General features: G+C 43.9%; 1 protein-coding gene across 1 annotated transcript in view; it reads left to right on the forward strand.

The window, feature by feature from the left end:
• Positions 1-16,220, forward strand: part of LOC130197719 (receptor-type tyrosine-protein phosphatase S-like) — a 73,364-nt gene extending 57,144 nt beyond the window's left edge. Inside the window, exons 16-35 of the mRNA XM_056420556.1 lie at positions 381-1,043; positions 1,730-1,824; positions 2,409-2,662; positions 2,890-2,977; positions 3,166-3,384; positions 4,011-4,168; positions 4,777-4,791; positions 5,024-5,136; positions 6,733-6,830; positions 7,133-7,256; positions 7,587-7,762; positions 8,382-8,501; positions 9,327-9,481; positions 9,924-10,209; positions 10,667-10,845; positions 11,211-11,337; positions 11,442-11,567; positions 12,249-12,403; positions 12,537-12,672; positions 13,542-16,220. Of these exons, the coding sequence (XP_056276531.1) occupies positions 381-1,043; positions 1,730-1,824; positions 2,409-2,662; positions 2,890-2,977; positions 3,166-3,384; positions 4,011-4,168; positions 4,777-4,791; positions 5,024-5,136; positions 6,733-6,830; positions 7,133-7,256; positions 7,587-7,762; positions 8,382-8,501; positions 9,327-9,481; positions 9,924-10,209; positions 10,667-10,845; positions 11,211-11,337; positions 11,442-11,567; positions 12,249-12,403; positions 12,537-12,672; positions 13,542-13,610 (3,356 nt within the window). The 3' untranslated portion in view covers positions 13,611-16,220. The remainder of the gene's footprint in view (positions 1-380; positions 1,044-1,729; positions 1,825-2,408; positions 2,663-2,889; positions 2,978-3,165; positions 3,385-4,010; positions 4,169-4,776; positions 4,792-5,023; positions 5,137-6,732; positions 6,831-7,132; positions 7,257-7,586; positions 7,763-8,381; positions 8,502-9,326; positions 9,482-9,923; positions 10,210-10,666; positions 10,846-11,210; positions 11,338-11,441; positions 11,568-12,248; positions 12,404-12,536; positions 12,673-13,541) is intronic.
• The last annotated feature ends 3,406 nt before the right edge of the window (positions 16,221-19,626 follow it).

A 19,626-nucleotide genomic window follows, 5' to 3' on the forward strand; every position in this document is an offset into this window, starting at 1 on the left:
GCCTGGGGTCAAATTGACCCCAAAGAACACCGACATTAAACATTGAATGTGGTCAAATTGACCCGAAAGGTAACAGGAGGGTTAAACATTCTGTTTAGGATGAAGATGTATTAATGTTCCATATGGAAGAAAACTGCTAAATAACTGCTGAGTTGCAGCACCATTGTATAGAAGAATGTATAAATGTATATATCCGTCTTTTGTCATAAATCTCTATGTTCTCACAAAATATACCGAGAATATCGGTAATATGTGATTAATCATGATTAATCCACAAAAACCTGTGATTAATCAGATTAAAAATGTTAATCGTTTCACAGCCCTAATTTTTATATATATATTACGATTTGATTTTTTACTGCTTACACTATTGTTTGCAGTGCCCGGCCCCCCCTCTCTTTGGGTGCGTCCAGGACCCGGTCCATCAGCGGTGGTTCGGTGGGCTCCTCCGGTGGAGTGCTCTGAGTCAGGCTCTGAAAGCCGAGGGGCCCCTGTGGAAATCCAGGGCTACCGCCTACAGTTTGGCCTGAAGAATACCTCATTAGACACCACAGTGGATTTCACAAATAAAGAAAAAAACTTCACTGTCGGAAACCTTTCCCCTGGTTCCTCTTACGTCTTTGCTCTCTCCGCGAAGAGCCGAGCGGGCTTCGGAGACGTGGTGCAACATGAGATAACAGTTCCCATCTTCCCACCCTCGGGATACCCCATAATTATTGACTTTATTAATGCCACCTGCTGCTCCCTCCAGTTCTCCTGGCTGCCCCCTGCCTCAGAGGAGAGCAACGGTGTCATCACAGAGTTCACCATATCTTACAAAGAGGCTGCAGGCCCCAAACCCTCCGCTGACCCTGGCCCCTCAGCCATACCAGCCCCCACTGCTCCCCCTTGGCTGATCATGTCACCAGCGAGTGAGTCCAGCTACACCATCCTGGGCCTCAATCCCAGCACGGCCTACGAGGTGCAACTAAGAGCCCACAACAAAGCAGGGCCAGGCCCCTACAGCCCACCTTTGAAGGGCCGAACCCTGGCCTTTGAAACAGGTAGGGCTGGCCTCAGCACCTTGTAAGCACTGGTTCAGCTTCACATCTCCGCTCCCTTTGCTGTGGATGTCACTCTCAACCACTAAACTAAATGAAGCTTGGGCCAACAGCAACGTCTAGTGGAACACAACTACTCCACAGCTACTCCCCCAAATCTCCTCCACTCTTTCACTTATACCTTCACCACCTACCCTTCACCACCAGTGGAAGCAGGCTGAATGTTTATGGATGTTTGCTTCAAGAGCACTGCTTATCACAACCCTCCAGGTAAAAGTCGATACAGGGCTCGGATATACAATATCTAATATGGCAGGTAAGCGTTCAGTCTGAATTCAAGGGGAAACCAGCGTCTGGGGCTGTAACTGCAGGTAAGCTTTTTATATCTGATGGTCCTCCACTTTCCCCTTCTCCAAAGCCTTTGCTGACATGCTGATGTCTAACCACCACGCTGAGAATGTGGCATGTCATATTCCTGCAGCCGCTCTGTCTGTTATCTGTATTTATTCCTCTTGACATCCACTCTCCTCATCATCTGCCCATCCTCCTAGCCATCATGTAGTCTTCCCCCAGGAACACATCTGACTGATATTTTTTACTGGTTTGCAGAAGGACAGCAGAGGAGCTGCCGATTTCAAGAAAGAGAGTCGCTGCATGTGACTCTGTTTTTCTGTTTGTTTGTTTCCCAGATGTGCCGAGGAATTTTTCAGTCAATCTGGCCACTAAGACCAGTGTTCTTCTGACCTGGGAGTTTCCAGAGAGCGCCAACCCCTATCGCTTTACTGTATGTTCCCTGGCTGGTGCATGTGGCGTGATGAACGCCTCGACTGTCATTAGTGTTTGTCGTATGCTTTATCATAATACCTCACAATATGTGTTGTATTATGCATGGCCCCAACCTGAATTATAAGACAACTGTTCCCAAGTAGGATGTGGGTTTTATGTAGAATGTCATCGAAAGTTACACAACAATGTACGATAACAACAGGATGGATTAAACAAACTGAATGCAACCTATTGATTAGTGAGCTTTAGAGGTGCTGGTAGACAGATCTAGTTACCTTTGTTCCCCCTGCTTATAGTCTTTATGCTAAGCTAAGTTAGCCAGCTGCTGGTAGTAGCTTCATATGTACCACTGTTTCTTTCAATTTGGTGTAAAGTGGGGCAGTGGGAAAATTATCACTGGAAAACTTCAAAGAGAAAGAGTACACTAATGTTTAGGGTCAAATGATGATAAAACATAGTTGCAATCAAAAGGGGGCCTGGTGTTAACGCGTACAATATGATATCATCATCATGCAGTATATAAATAGGCATATTTGCATTTGACCTATTCACTGACTTCACTCATCCTCTCCCGTCCTGCAGGTGGAGTATAACCGACAGAAGATGGAGGTGGACGCTCGTCTGAGAAAGGCAGTCATCCCAAACCTTCAGCCTGACACCAGCTACGACTTTAAGATCACGGCTCCGGAGGGAAACATGGGAGGCCTTCGCCACCGCATCTCCGCAAAGACCTCCCCGCCAATCGTCATCCGCCGCGCCGAGATTGACCACACCCGTGACACTGAGACCACAGTCACCATCATCCTGCCGTCGCTGGAGTCTCGCTCTCCTGTCAAGTAAGCTGGAGTTTTACAGGTTGTTACCTTTTCTGAAATCCTCGCCGTGGTTTTCTTAGACTTGCTGAACTCGGCTCTCTGAAGGTGTGTGGCATGGTGAGAACACGACCTGCTGACAAGATGTTAGTCTTTAGTGCAACAGGTCGCCGATGAAAGGTGAAAACACGTCCATGTTTGCTGTTGTATCAGAGCAACCGGTGTTATGTTGTTCATCTCTGCTCCCACAGGAATGTGTATGTTGTTGTGGTTCCGTTGCGGAGAGCTCGCGGCGTTATCAGACACCTCAAGAACCCGGATGAAATGGACCTTGAGGAGGTGATAACCACAACAATGACAGCACCCACTGATGTGTGTGTCTGGATGGAGGAAACACACACACACATTGTTTAGAACTCCTTTCCCTGTATATTTCTAATTTAATTCAAACACTAGTCGTACATATCGGAACGTCTCATTTCCATCTCTCTTTCTTGTCCTCTTTTTCTCCTCCCTCCATCTCTCAGCTGTTGAAAGACATCAGTCAAAAGCAGAGAGTTTCTCGGCAGCAGAAGCAGGTGGACCTGCGGCGGGCTTACATCACAGCCCGTTTCACACCTGCCACCTTACCGGCGTTCTTCACCCTCGGGGACCAGCTGGACTACGGAAGCTTTGAGAACCGAGCTCTCGAGGCGGGGCAGGAGTACGTCTTCTTCATCCTGGCCGAGCTCAACTCCACCACCGGGGTACTTCTCTATCCTTTCCGTGTTGATAGCCACTCCCTCATTCCTCGTAGCCTGTGTTTCGGCGCTGCTGGCTGTCCCCATACGTTGTAATCAATATGGACCGGCTGCTGAAACAATAAAATGCAGCTCAGTCAAAGTGGTGTAAGCAAAAGGCAATAACCTTTCCCTACTTCTACTGCAAATGAAGAGTGAGTGTAACACTGCGTGTGATATACGCCTTGTGCACTGCACTTGATTGTATGTGAATTTAAATTAAATCAGACGTAAATATATGACCTGAATTTGGATTGATTTTTTTTTACTAGGGACACATAGCCCAAGGGATGCTTTTAAAAAGTCCTATAGAGCAAATATACAGGCACTTTATTCAATGGATTGAAATTCTAGAGACATGTCAGACATGCTCAGGTTCTTCATGTGTTTTCCAAATCAAACAAATAATATATAATGCAATCCAATGCCACAGCTCTGTAATAAAGACTATTTACTTTTTGTTGACATACATTACAGTTTATTGAGTCTTTGTAATAATTTCAGGTACCTCTAAAATAGATAAAGTAACAGAAAAACCCTTCCGCTGTCTTGTTTTCCTGACTGTGTGTGTGTGTGTGTGTGTGTGTTTACAGAAGATGTACGTGGCCAGCCCCTACACAGACCCCGTGATCGCCCCAGATTCAGATCCCCAGCCCCTCGATGCAGGTGATGGTCTGATATGGGTGGTTGGACCCGTCCTGGCTGTGGTCTTCATCATCTGCATCGTCATCGCTATCCTGCTTTACAAAAAGTGAGTGGGGCAGCTTTGCTTAGGACTCTTAAAGGATATTTGTTATGAAAGGACTGTCTCTTAATATGTTTTGACATTGCTGTTTGTGTCTCTGAGTCAACCCAGGCCACTGTTGCAAGGGTTTGTACTCTTTGGACGGCCATGCAGCTCTACGGACAGTGGAATACATTATGTATGGCTCTGCCCACACAGAGAGCACTTGTCTGTACTGTGGGATCAATTCATTGTTAGTTTAAAAAAATTATTGAATATTTCCGGCCTCATATTTTAAGATGCATTAACTTTATGGCCAGCATGCTGCGTGCTCACATTCTGCCAGCAGCTGCCACTTATATTTATTGTCCTGGTATTGTTTATTGTTCCACTATCCTCCCACGAATGCTCAACTTTCAGCTGGATATTCATCAAATGTGTTCCAATACAAAGTGTGTTCTCCCCTCAGCTCTGAAACAGCCTGTCCCTGCTACATAGGCCTGTGCTCTCTGCTGCAAGCCATCAAGCTTTTGAATACTAATGCAACGTATTGATTTTCCTCTCTAACAATCTGTCTGTTTTCCTTCCTTTTCTTCCTCTAATTATTCCATTCCTTACTCTTGTTTCACTGGAAGCAGCAAACCTGACAGGTAAGATTAAACCAATGTCAAGCGTGTTGCTCGTTTTAACCCGCAGCAATTACACGAGAGCAGATGCTGTAAAGAAAACGTGTACAAAGCTGTAAAACACCATATCTGTTAATGCACTATTTACTCGATTCAAATAGCTATGCTAATGACGTGTCACTCACTACTGTGTTTTTTCCCTCCCTGGTTGTTTGCATGTGCTAATTGCGCTCTGGACCCACCGGTGTTCGAGCAGGAAGCGCAAGGACTCTGAACCCGGAACCAAGAGCCTTTTGAGCAACGCAGAGCTGATGGCCCACCACCCGACAGACCCTGTGGAGATGAGACGCATTAACTTCCAGACTCCCGGTAGGCAGCATGGACCCACAACGGCCCCCAATCACACTTTGTATTCGGAAACTGGAGTGTGCTTCCGATCGCTCATGATTCGATGATAAAATATTCATGTGACTAATTTTAACCTCGGTCGGATCATGCAGACAAGATTGTGAAAATACGCCTCCTCGCCACGACCGACCTGGCAGCTATCGATCGTTTCTGAGATCAAAATGGCTTCTACCCAGGTAGTACAGTCAGTGCGTCGTCACGGCTGAGGAAAAATGGTGTGACCGAATTTAATCATCTCCGCTCGCCCACAATCCACATGCCAGGCTGCGCATAGCGCATCAGAGCTGTCTTATGACCGGTTGTCTCTCATCATGCTGATGTATGAAAAGCTGAGTTGTGGGTTAACTGATGATCAACAAAGGATTTCATTCTGTTCTTGCCAACTTAACTAAGTAAAACCCCACTGTGCAGTACTCCATGGATTGTGTCGCTCCCCACCCCCCACAGTGAGCTCTAACAACACAGCTGCTTGGGTGGTGGCACCAGGCCGAGGATGCTTTGCTTTCACATCTTCCAGTAAATTGGCCGCATCTAAAAAACACATTGCCTGGAGGAATTGAATCACTGTTTTCACTATATTTTCATGGTTTCAGTTTAGAGAGCTCTCACAGGGTCTTTGTTGAATAGGTGGCAAGATGTGTCACCATGGAGACATGTTTAGTGCTCTACCTGCCAGAATACATCAAGTCAAATAATACCACTGTGGATTTAATCCATAGATGAAGATCTGAGTGTTCGTGGGAAGCAAAGACAAACCCACAGAGCAAAAAGCACTTGAGCGCTTCTCTTCCATCAGATGAGTTCTTTACTCTCTCGCTGCAAACCTGAAGCTCCCACCGCACCCACATCTTCCTCCTGAAACTTGTGCTTTTGACACGCTCTTCAAAGATGAAATTTGTTTCCAACTACACCGGCTGATGCCATCTGAGTTCATTTTGGTCGTGACTGGAGCATTCGTCGTGATTACTGTGGGTGCTGCTGTGCTGGGCCAGAGGAGAAAATAGCCGTTGATATGAGCCTGTTTTTGCTAGCTGTGGCAGCAGAATGAGATAAATGCTCTCGCATCCAGATACATTACAATTCCAGAAACGTCGAAAATTTATTTTGACTTTAATAGATTGCGTTCATTGCCTACAAATTGGAGTTGCTTTGATTAATTGTTGTAGCTGTCTTTTGAATGGACAATAGATTGCACCAGCTGTGAACAGGAACGACTGTACGAGGCATAGGTTGCGTCCTTTGTGTGTGTGTGTGTGTGGGGGGGGGGGGGGGAGGGGCTCCTAATTAGTGTTCTGTCTGTGTTTGTTTTCTCCGAGTCATTGCTCCTCTGATCACAGAGAAAGCAATTTATCAAAGAAAAACAATTTGCAAACAAACAAGACTCGCATCACTTTGTCTTCGCACATGTATCAAAATTGATTTTCTGCTTCAACGTGTTCCTTAATGATTTGGGATGTTCTCTGATTTGAGAATTATCTTCACATCCTTGCATATGAGTGATGTTGACTTGCAGTAATGTAGGCCATTCATTCACCTCTGACCCTCGTTGTCACCCAGGAATGATGAGCCATCCTCCCATCCCCATCAGTGAGCTGTCTGAGCACATAGAGCTGCTGAAAGCCAACGACAACCTGCGACTCTCTCAGGAGTACGAGGTGAGACACTTGATTATCGCATATGAGCATCCTTATTAGTGAGAGATGTTAAGTCTTCATGAGGCAAATCTTATTTAACATTTGTGTCTCTGTGTAAAGATTATATTTTCATGATTTATTCAGCACTGCAATTTGATGCTGTGGCTTGTCGACATTACGGAGCACTCTCTTTCCATTATCCTCAAATGCACCACTAAGTATGCCACCGTGTTTGTGTGTGTATGTGTATGTGTCTGTGTCTGTATGTGTATGTGTGTGTGTGTGTGTGTGTCTGTGTCTGTGTCTGTGCTGCTTTTTCCCAGTCGATCGACCCCTGTCAGCAGTTCACCTGGGAGCATTCAAACCTGGAGGTCAATAAGCCCAAAAACCGCTACGCTAACGTCATCGCCTACGACCACACGAGAGTCGTCCTGGCTCCCATCGAAGGTGAGGATCACCCGGGGAAGAACGACAAATCAAAGAAGAAGTTTATAGATCCTAATGGGAGAGTTTGATCGAGTGTAGTGGCATGAGACTGACAAACAGAGCGAGAGCGTTCAAGAGCAGCCAGCACTCCTCCAGAACAAGAATAGATTTGATCTGCAGCTCAGGAATTTGTTGTTTTGTTTGTTGTCGTCCTCGAGTCATCCAGCAGCCGTCTGCTGGATGACTGATACAAACACTTCGTTAGGCTGTTTGATGTCATACAGGTTCATTTATTATGTCGCTGATGCAGATTGTAGTTTAGCAAGAGCCTCCCAAGTGTCTCATCAGCAGGTATCCTGGGGAGCGACTTCATCAACGCCAACTACATCGATGGCTACAGGAAGCAGAATGCCTACATCGCGACGCAGGGGTCCCTGGCGGAGACGTTCGGGGACTTTTGGAGGATGGTGTGGGAGCAGCGGGCCGCCTCTGTGGTCATGATGACGCGCCTGGAGGAGAAGTCACGGGTAGATAAGCCAGACACGATGAGAGATGCACCGATACAATGATGATAGCAGATATCTGTCCGGGGCTGACTCAAATATATTGATCGGATGTCGGTGACAATAGGCTGATCTGGTCTGGGACGCCATTCATTTAATAAATAACAATGCAGTACATTAATAATATATAATATAATATAATAATAATAATAATGTTAATAATATGTGTTTATTTGTTACTTCTTTTTTTTTAAACTTAGGAAAGCAATGTTTAGGTCAAGCATGGTGTTGCCCTACACAGAGAAGATTGATCCAACATGGGTTTACCATTTCTTAAACTTGTTTAATGCCGATGTATTTATAGTTTTTATCTCACGAGACATGTGCAAGATTTTACATCTTCTTTGTATGTAATTTATTACTGTGTCTTTTTAGTTAATTGCAGCTGTGTGTGGCACTATTGCCCAAGACAAATCCCCCTTGGAGACAATTAAGTTTTTCTTATCTTACTTTACCGGCAATCTATAGTTCTAGAAGCTGTTTGTTTAAAAATAATAATTCAACTGAAGAGCAGTGTTGCTTTAGTTCAGTCTTAAAACTGTTCAGAGTTTTAGTAATGATAATGTTTCCGTTATTCTTGTAGATAAAGTGTGACCAGTACTGGCCAAGTCGCGGCACAGAGACATACGGGATGATCCAGGTCACTCTTCTGGACACAATGGAGCTCGCCACGTTCTGTGTCCGCACACTTTCTCTGCATAAGGTAAATGTTTCCCCTTTTTTTTCCCCGTATCCACCCCTCGACTCACAGCTGTTTCCTTTCCTCCAGTAATGATTGCCATATCCATAGGAAAAGGTGCTTTGATATCTCAAGTGTACAGTTAGAAACCAGAAGCAAATGGAGGAATCACAAATGTCCTACTGTCACTGAACGGGACACTTGGAAGAGGAGAGATGACTGTGGGCTTCACAGAGTGTTCAATCCAGGCCAGCCTCCCTGTGTCAGGCGCTAACATTCGATCACTGTTGGAAGCATTTTCTCACAGCTAGGACCGTAATCTAGGACCGCCAGACTAGCGTGTCTCTGTGGCCTACTTACAAGCACAGAAACTAGGCCGCCTGTAGCTCCCGTGTGTGTGGCACCATTTCTCAACATTTTTGTTTATGCGTTGTGAAACGTCAAGTAACGAGATCTGTCATGCAGTAGAGAATAATACACATTAAATATTTAGCAAAGTATTATTCCCATTTTTTGTGGACAATACATTTGTTGTAGAATATAGGAATATTAATGTTCTAAAATAAAAATATTCCTTTACTATATACAGTATGTATAGGATCATTATTAATCTTTTAGGAATTAAAAGCTTCTTGGATATTCTGCGTGAAGAAAGCAGCCATGTTGGAGTCATGATTAATGCACACACACTTATGAGAACATACACTCAAACAAATGGGTCATTTCCCTTTAATGACCAAATAAGTTTTTATGTTGAAACCTTCAATAATGCAAAGAGATGCAGCTTACACAGACACATGGACAGATCATTTCGGTGATATTTCTTTCCCCGCTTGTCTCTTGTATCAGAGTGGCAGCAGTGAGCGGCGAGAGGTGCGTCAGTTCCAGTTTACAGCTTGGCCGGATCACGGAGTGCCAGAGTACCCGACCCCCTTCCTCAACTTCCTCCGCAGGGTCAAAGCCTGCAATCCTCCTGACGCCGGACCGATCACCGCTCACTGCAGGTACAGTACACACACGCAAGTTTATCTCGAAGGAATTCAATAACATTTTGGGGAATATGCTTATTTGCTTTCTCACCAAAGTTAGATGAGAAGATTGAGATCCCTATTATGTCTGTTCTTTTTGGATATCCGTAACTTGTTCTCTTTATATTGTGTTTATTTTTATGTTTTTCACGGATTCATCAAACAAAATGAAATTAGTAAACTATAGAGAGATTTTTCTTTTCGCTAAGGTAAGCTAACCTGCTGCTGGCTTTAGCTTCATATTTGACAGGCAGACATGAGAGTGTTAGCAAGTTTCTCATCTAACTGCAGACAAAAAATAAATCTCATTAACCCATTTCGCAAAATGTTGAACTGTTCCTTTAAATTAAATATATTATAACTAAAATCCTCCCTATCAGTCAACTGATATCCCACCTATTCCCCTCCTATCTATTAGTGCTGGTGTTGGTCGCACTGGCTGTTTCATTGTCATTGACGCCATGCTGGAGCGCATTCGACACGAGCGCACTGTGGACATCTACGGTCACGTGACCCTGATGCGCTCACAGAGGAACTACATGGTGCAGACGGAGGACCAGTACAGCTTCATCCACGAGGCCCTGCTGGAGGCTGTGGCCTGCGGGAACACCGAGGTGGCCGCCCGGAGTCTGCACTCCTACATGCAGAAGCTGTCCAAGGTGGAGACTGGGGAGCACATCACCGGCATGGAGCTGGAGTTCAAGGTAGGGGAGAGGGCAAAGGTCGTGTGACGAACTACATTCTACGAACTACATTCGGAGATTATGTCGACAAAGAGGAAAAGAAAAGTGGTCCCAAACATAAAAAACTAAGCCATTTCTACTAAACATCTCTCTTTGTCTAAACATATATGAGAAGTTAGACATCAGAAAGAAAAACGAAGAAAAAAAGAAGAAGAAGAAGAAAAAAACTGAATTAATACTGAAGAAATACAGATGCTGAAATATGTATTCTAATTTCCCATCGTAACCCCTCTGTTTTAATTTGCAACCCCCTAAATTTGGAACCACTAGATTGGCCTTGTACATTAACGTTAGCTAATCAGGCAAATAATCCTGAATAATCCGATGACTCCTGCATGCAAAATCAGTTTTGGTTTGTTTGATTTTTTTTGCTCAGTATATAAAACATCACACATTCACATCTTCTTGCTCCATCCAGCGGCTGGCGAACACCAAAGCCCACACGTCCCGGTTTGTCACAGCCAACCTGCCTTGCAACAAATTCAAGAACCGACTGGTCAACATCATGCCCTACGAAAACACCCGCGTCTGCCTCCAGCCAATCAGAGGCCTGGAGGGCTCCGACTACATCAACGCCAGTTACATAGACGGATACAGGTATATCTTCATCCCGTGAACATTAACATGATCTGATCCCCTTGTCCTCTGATGAAGGCTTGATGAGGGAACAGATTGGATAGCTTTTCACCACAATGCTGTCACGTCCTGTCAGATCTGTCATTACTGTATACATCACTATTTGGCTCGCTACACGGCTCTCGCTTCGGTCCCGTCTGATGATTCAGGCCTTCAGAGTGGTTGTACACACATGTTGTGACTGTTCCTCTTCTTGCCTGAAGCCTGACCCCATTTTCAGGCTGATGCTTGACAGAGGGGAAAACAGGAGGAATGAATGGAGGAGATGGCTTCATAATGAGTGTGTGTTTGCATGTGTGTGTGTGTGTGTGTGTGTGTGTGTGTAGGCAGCAGAGAGGCTACATTGCCACGCAGGGCCCGCTGGCTGAGACGACGGAGGATTTCTGGAGGATGCTGTGGGAACACAACTCCACTATAGTGGTCATGCTCACTAAACTGAGAGAAATAGGCCGGGTAGGGGTAAATTAAGTATACACGCAAAGTGCTACAAATAACAAGTAAATGTCCGCCCTGTACACAATGTCATCGATCCTTTCTTTTCTGTCCTGCTCTCTCAGGAGAAGTGTCACCAGTACTGGCCCGCTGAGCGCTCCGCCAGGTATCAGTACTTCGTGGTGGACCCCATGGCTGAGTACAACATGCCTCAGTACATCCTCCGGGAGTTCAAAGTTACGGATGCCAGAGTGAGTTCATGGCGTCTGTGTCTTTAAGAGTTGTCCTCTCGCTGTATGTTTTATTCAAACGGCAGTGTAACATTACACTCCGTGACTTCTCAGCTTTTTTCCCAATCCATCAGTGCTGCTGGAAGGCAGCGGTGCAAAGCATGTCCCATCGACCTGTAGTGTACGCTGCTTATTGTGTCTTTTGTACGTGAAGAGGTTAACACTTATCGGCAAGCAGCCCGCAGATTACTCATTCAACCATCCTGTCTCCAGATCACCTTGACAACATGTGTGTGTGTGTGTCCTCTCATGCACATATCAGCAAGTCATAGATAACTCCAGTTAAGCCTGCCCTGCCCTGACGCCACATCGACAGATGCTCTATTGATCTCCATTAAAGGGGAGTCAGAAAGGCTGAGCAGAAGAGAAAAGATGTAATTGCCTACTGAGTGGCTGACAATAGCAGATGCACTGACGTTACAGCTTGAAGTTAACCACAGCCACTGACCCAGCGTCAGATAACAGTAATCATTAGTAGGAGAAAAAAAAGGATATGGCCTGGCAGAGACTTACTCTTCAGTCAATACGGCAAGAATGAGCTCTGGACATAATCCCCTCACATAAACAAAAACTACACTTTGAACGAAACCTGCAGGTTTTCAATAAAATCGTTCCTCGCCATTCATTTCCTCACTCCCTCAGGATGGCCAATCACGGACAGTGCGTCAGTTCCAGTTCACTGATTGGCCAGAGCAAGGTGTGCCCAAATCTGGGGAGGGCTTCATCGATTTCATTGGCCAAGTCCACAAAACCAAGGAGCAGTTCGGCCAGGATGGACCGATCAGCGTTCACTGCAGGTGAGCGGCTCATGATTAAACCCTTTATTTTTCGTTAAAAGTGCATTTAAATTCACAACGATAGCTGCAGTAGGTTGGTCCGGATGTAGCTCGTTGTAAACGAAAGCCAAATGGTTTCCCTATGTGGCTGCAGTGCTGGCGTGGGGCGGACAGGGGTCTTCATCACTCTGAGTATTGTCCTGGAGAGGATGCGTTACGAAGGGGCCGTGGACATCTTCCAGACCGTCAAGATGCTGCGCACACAGAGACCGGCCATGGTGCAGACTGAGGTAAGCGCTGAGCGGCATGTGGGACTCACTGGTTCATGCGGGGCAGCACGGTGGCTCAGTGGTTAGCACTGTCGCCTCACAGCAAGAAGGCCCTGGGTTTGAATCCCGGTCGTCCCGGTCGCTCCAGGTCCTTTCTGTGTGGAGTTTGCATGTTCTCCTCGTGCCTGGTGGGTTTACTCCGGGTTCTCCGGTTTCCCCCACCATCATAAAGACATGCACCGCATCGTATGGATGTGAATGAATGTTGGTGGTGGTCGGAGGGGCCGTAGGCGCTGATTGGCTGCCACGCTTCCGTCAGTCTGCCCCAGGGCAGCTGTGGCTACTGATGTAGCTTACCACCACCGGGATGACTGTGTGTGTGTGTGACTACTGGACTCTGGACTCTGTAAAGCGACTTCGGGTATTTAGAGAAGCGCTATATAATATTAAAGATTATTAGGAGGCAGCAGAGACATGAGCAAGGGAAGCTTTTTAGCAAAGGAGGGACTATTTATTTTTGGTGGATCATGGATATTTTAAACAATTTGATGAGGAAGGCTAGACTTTAGAAGCTCAACCTTGTGTTACACTCTGTTTACTTAGTTTTAATAATGATGATACTATTGAAGTAAACACCTCATGACAAACATGCATAGTGCTCATCAGTCAACTGGAAACAACATATAGAATATGTGTACCTTCTGTCTTGAAAAACAACATGTCATCCCTCATATACACTGATAAACATGCATTGCACCAGCTAAAACACTTTAAATCAAGCTATGTCATGGGCTCATCTTATTGTGCATTTCTAAATATAATTTAGTTTGTGGTTGTGTTTAAAGCTCAGTGCCCTGTGAAAGCCCTTTTCCCTCCACTCTGCCCCCCAGGATGAGTACCAGTTCTGCTACCAGGCTGCGCTGGAGTACCTGGGTAGCTTTGACCACTATGCAACGTAAGTGAAGAGACGATCATCCCTCCATCGTTCTGCTTCGAGGTCCACAAACAAAGCGACAAGCGCAACGAGAGAAACAACTTGAAATCACGTGAACTTTTAACCTTATCCCGGGAGCAAGACTCAAAGATGAATTCTACAGCAACAAGGACAAAAAGCAACAACAAAAACAGCAACAATAAAAATCTGTGTCTGACAGCACCCACGCTCATCGGGGGTTTCCCCGAGGGGCCGGTGGGTGTGGAGACTATCCATGTGTAATCCATATACTTACCTCAGTGTTCCAGTGTGAAGGACGTATAATACATGTGTGTTGTGGTCAGCTATCTATGAACAAGTGAAATACAAACAGCTTCTGGACAGGAATTATGATACTAAATGTGTATTTAAAAAAACAACACAAAGAGCCTGGATATTTGCTGCACCCTTAATGGGCTTTTTATCCTCAACTTTGTATCTTCTGGTTTGGTGTACTAAGGGGTTACGAAGTGCAACGGTGAACATTTCTATGTGTCTGTGAGTCTGTTTCAAAGGTGTCTAATGCTACCACCAATAGCTCTGATCATATAGTTTATAGCAGATGACGAGGTCGTGCCTCAGCAGAAGCATAAAGTGGAGACTCGACACCCTGAGGACTGTTGGAGAAGCATGTGGATGCTCCTGTACCCAACGCCGTGCCAAGAGAAACCAGGCAGCGGGAACATGAACTGTGGCCTACGAGGAGAGACGGCTTCCTCTTTTATCCAGCATAATAACATAAAGTCAGACGAGAGACCTCTTAACACGCTGGCCAAGGATGAGTTTGCGCTCCCCAAAAGTGTCCTCGCTGTAACAGCTGGCCTCAGACAGTGATCAGAGCCCGTCATGTCCTCAGCTGGGCCCAGATTGGTAATCCAGAGCATTCTCCATTAATCAAAGCTTGCTTGCTATTTGCTGTAGTCCTTGTTCATCCTCCAACTCTTCTCCTCCTGAAGACTGCCCCTTATTGTGTCGGCTCAGCAGCGGCTTATTGAAAGAAATGCTGATGACAGAATTGAGCTTCAATCCAGTTCAAACCGTTCTCATCCCATTTGCTCCCTCATGATTTTTCTACGTTTTTACTGTACGTCTTTGCCTTATGCTGACTTTAGTCTCGTGTTTGAACATGCTGCTTCATGCTCATGCGTTGTGTGCTAAACTTGTATTGTCATACAGTATCTTGAACCGAGGAGGAACCTTGTTTCCCAATCATCTTCCTCTTCTGAAGCTTACTTACTTGAATTGCAACACTTTGCAGTTAATTGAGTCCGGTGTTTTACTATTTAAGGATACTGGCAGTGAAAGACAATGAGAGAAATCCCCCAAAAAACATCAGCGCATTTGGTGGATTGAACTCTACCGTCACCCGTCGGTCCAACCTCCACATACACTCCATTTAAATCTCTGTTGCTAAATCACTCTGTACAGAACATCCCAATTTAACCAAATTATGTTTTATTCTCTGACTCCTCCAGTACAACTGCACAAATATGTGATATCGAGATATATATATATATAATATCGATATGACATATAATCATCGGTCCCACAGCGATGTTTCAGTGTACCGACACCCGGGGGATTTCACACATGTTGTACATACAGTCACCATACGAGTCCTATACAGTACAGTTACATACGTCTGAGCACAAGATATAACGTGGGATTGGATGTGATGTAGTTCTTATTGTCACAAAAAAAAAGCCTTATTGTTATTGTTCACTTTGTCATATTTATTTCATATGATTTTTTAAAAGATATTTATTATTCTATTTTGTTACTTTTTACGTTTGTTTTTAATCTATTTATTTGGGATATCTAGCAACTATAACCAATAAGATGTTGTTTACTTGTTTCTTTGGCAAGCCAATGTTAAAGTATGATATTGTCACTGTTTGTTTTTTTATTTTTAATGGTCAGTTGTGGTGCTTTTTTATTTGCTCTATTATTACAAAGTATGCCCTCTGTGTAGGGTGCTATTTGATACTGATTACTGATGTCCAACTAGTTAGCTAGAGATGTACATTAGAGGCAGAACTAGTTTAAGTTTACAGTGGTGCCCCCCCTGATGCCCCCCCACTCACCCGACAGCAGCAGCAGTGGCGTGACCATAGCAACAGGGGCACGGTCAGCCCCGTGTGATAGGTTTAAGGGCGTCCGAGAAGTTAGATATATAGAGCAGACCTGTTGATGAGAACCTCAGACGAGCTGTTGGTATTTAGTTTGCTGCAAAGCAAATGGTAGCAAGTGTATTTTTGACAGATAATGGGTTAACAATGGCCCCAGCTACACACATCCTCAAAAGTTATGTTTGTATCTGAAAATATTCTGATATCAAATCTATGTGTGGTCCAGAAGTCTTGAAAGTGTGCAACATATATGAAATATGTTATTACTTCGATTTCTAATGATTATTGTGTCAAGAGAAATATAAAAACCCACACACGTGAAACATAAAATGAAATGTGTTGAGGGCCAGCTCTGGTGAACCATCCCCCTCACGTATGTACCTGTTCTTTCTTTTCAAACCATGGATGTAGATATTGTATCTTGACTTTGTATTAAAAGCAGGATGACTGGATATACAGCACAATGAGCTGCTCGATGTCAGTGTGTTTTCTTTGTTATTCATTCCTCGTCCACTAGATGGGGCCACAGTAAGTCAACAGAGACGCACTCCTGTCGCAGCTTTTACTAAATACACCAGATAGCTTTGAGGAAACACACTTTAAGTTGGTTTGGAGCCACACATTTTCATTCAGTTCTGCTGTAACTTCAGCTGCATTACAGCACAGGGTAGAGGCAGGTGACGCCACATGTATGTCATTTAGGGATGGATTGTAGAGATGGGAAAGATCTCTGTTACCACTGCTGGTATATGATGATTGAAATATGATATTATTTTTGAAACTTTTGGTCAAAGCTAGCTAGCCGTTTACCTATATACAGTCTATATGTTTGGCTAACTGGCTGTTTGTGCTATATAATGACCTGGCATCATATCAACCTCATCTAATTTTATGGCAAGGAAGAAAATTCCCCAAATGGCCTTTTTAGTTTTAAGAGTTTTGACCGACATTCAATTTTGTGTCTTAGCTGTTCACACGACAACCAGGAAAGACCGTGTCATTATGAAGCCAGCATTTCAAAGCCTATTTTAATTTACCCTGGCTTTGCATCTGTAACATTCTTTAGACCAGTGGTACCCCAACACCGGGCCGTGGACCGGTACCGGTCAGTGGGTCCTTTCTTACCGGGCCGCACAAAGAAATAATAAAAACATTTGATTTAATATCACAGTATGTTTTATTTATTTATAAATGACCGGATACATCCGCCTGTACATCTATGCCTCTGTCATGTAATACGTACGTTTCCCTAAAAATTAAACCCACAAGCGAGGAAAAATTAGTAAAAAACAGACGTCTTTGGAGAGCTTCTTTTCAAAGGGGAAAAGGCCCAATGAGGAGACGAAGAAGATAAGAAGACTTCTAATAAAAATAAAACAACATTGAAAAAACAATATCAGGAGTCCTACTTCAAATAGGGGTTCATCAGGTGATTCTCACATTTTATGTAAGATATATACATATATACCGTCTGTGCCTCTTGACACAAGACCCTCGTCTCGGTCATGTGATAGGTGACCCCTAAAATTAAGCCCACAAGCGAGCAAAGATTTGTAAAAAACAGACGTCTTTGGATACGTATGATTCTTCATAATATGGCGATAATTCAGCATAATCAGTTGTAAGTTTTATGTACGTTCTATTTGTTTTAATGCCGGTCGTATAATTTAATATCGTCATGTTTATCCCCCACATCTTGAAGGCCGTGGCACAAAGCACCGTTGCTCTAGACGACGAGCGTTCTGACGAGCAGACGAAGAGGAATGTGCTCCTCGCAGTGTGTTTGCTGTCATCAAACACTGGGCACTTCAGATCCCAGAATAGCTCTTCACATGTTTTAAAATATCCCATGTTGGTTTTAAAAGCCGAATCCTCTTTTTGTGTGAGTAAGATCGGTCAGAGTGTGATTAGTTAACCCTTCACCGGCTACGACCTTGAAATCTGTCAGACAGCCAACCTCATTTGTATTTAATGTTACCGTTTAATAAAGAGAACAGGAGTAGAATGTGGGGAATGCATCGCTCTGTCCATCACACGACAATTCATCTTCGGTTGTTTGAATGCTGTCATGACTGACTTGCAGTATTTCCTTCTTGAGACGTGTTGAGACAGGTTAAGTGACTTTACACCTACAAGGAAGTGTAATGCTTTTATTCTCACATGATACCGCATGTCCAGAAGGTCCGTGTGACCCTGAACTGCTACTGCTCGTACACCGGATGAGAAGAATAGATCATGTGTGTCTGAACATGCTGGTGTTGGTGTGGATTATGCAATACAATACAAAACTAAAATCACCACTAAAGAACTGACACCAGCTCTGCAGGGATATTATATGTATAAAAGATTATCGTAATAAATTATTTTTTACATTACACCAGTAGAAACTGAAAAGATGGCACTTTTCTTCAAGCAGATCTCTAATGTAAATCATACTTGTGATAAAACACACAATGTTTCAACCTTTGCTCTACTTGTGTGGAAAGTACCAACATTAAGAATGTCAAAGGGAAAATGGAAAACACTGACATGTCAATATGTCGACATCTTGCTGCGCTTCATCGATTTAAAATGCTGCTAAAAGACTAGTGTGCAGTTAAGAAAAATATATAATTAATATAAGAGTAAAAATATGAATTGGAGAAAAAAAAGAAATATCGTTGATACTAAATGAATAGCAGCTTTTAGAGCTAAATCTTCAGACCTTCACTGTCAGCAACACAATTAATAAATTCCTGACAAAAGCATTTACTAAACAGTACAATCAAATTATATTAATGGAAAATGCCTCTCTTCAATCGGATCAGGCCACAATTAGTACACAAGGAAATGAGACTCTTTCCATTACACCAAATCACGCAGCTCACACAATCATTTCCTCCTCAGACATGGAGGCCGAGGTGGCACAGACTGATTGAGAGATTATTGTCCACAGGATTGGAAGTCTGAACTTGTGACCTGCAGCCAAAGTGCTGCATTTATGTGACTGTATCTATGTTTTATTTTACAATAAAGTATGTGTGTACATGAGTGAGCGCAACAAATCAGTGTGCCGAAGCGTTTTGGTTCAAATTATATCCTACACAAAAGCATATTTATTTTTTTAATATGTTATATATTGTTTTTAAGAAATAGAAATACAACCTTTCCTATGTGATGTTGGGTTTTGATTGCATCTCCGGGTATTAATCATCCCTTGATCGCAATCTGTGCAGACGGTCGGTCACATGGCAGCAGACATAGGGATCCTATCTCTGCATACCTGTGGCACATTGCGTGCACATGCTTTTAGGTGTGTGCCTTCTGTGCCAAAAGGTGAGGGTAGTACCACCCATAGCAACTGTCGCCATGAGGAGCAGACGCCCTGCACACTGTGGGGCCTTTCTTCATGCCATCACTGATTGGTGTAGTTTGAGTAATAAACCTCCCCCTCAGAGCTGATTGGCTGACTAGACAATATGAAGCCATAATGTGTTGTGTGTACCTGCTTCTTTCTTACTTGATTCAGTTATTCGATGAAGTCAAGCCAAAGAATCACTTAAAAAATAGAAGTTGTAATCTTCAGAGAACTGAAGACACGGAGTCGACCGTGTGGCAGCGTGTGAGTGTGCATGTGCAAGTGTTTCTACTCCATCATGACTGCGAGGAGGTTCTCCCTGGACAGCTCTATGTAAGTATAAATATACATATAATTATTTCCGGCACATATTTCCTGATATATTGTTGAAATTACCTTACATTTTCAAATTATTGCATATTTTAAACATTATCTTTTAAAAAGAGCATCCATGCATCTCCCTCAATCTCCATAACAGTAAAATGTGTCCAGTGTTTGTGGAGCAGCTGGTTTTAAACGTGAAACCTCTCTCCAGG

Source organism: Pseudoliparis swirei, chromosome 8, assembly GCF_029220125.1.
Source record: "Pseudoliparis swirei isolate HS2019 ecotype Mariana Trench chromosome 8, NWPU_hadal_v1, whole genome shotgun sequence".
NCBI classification, from domain to species: Eukaryota; Metazoa; Chordata; class Actinopteri; order Perciformes; family Liparidae; genus Pseudoliparis; species Pseudoliparis swirei.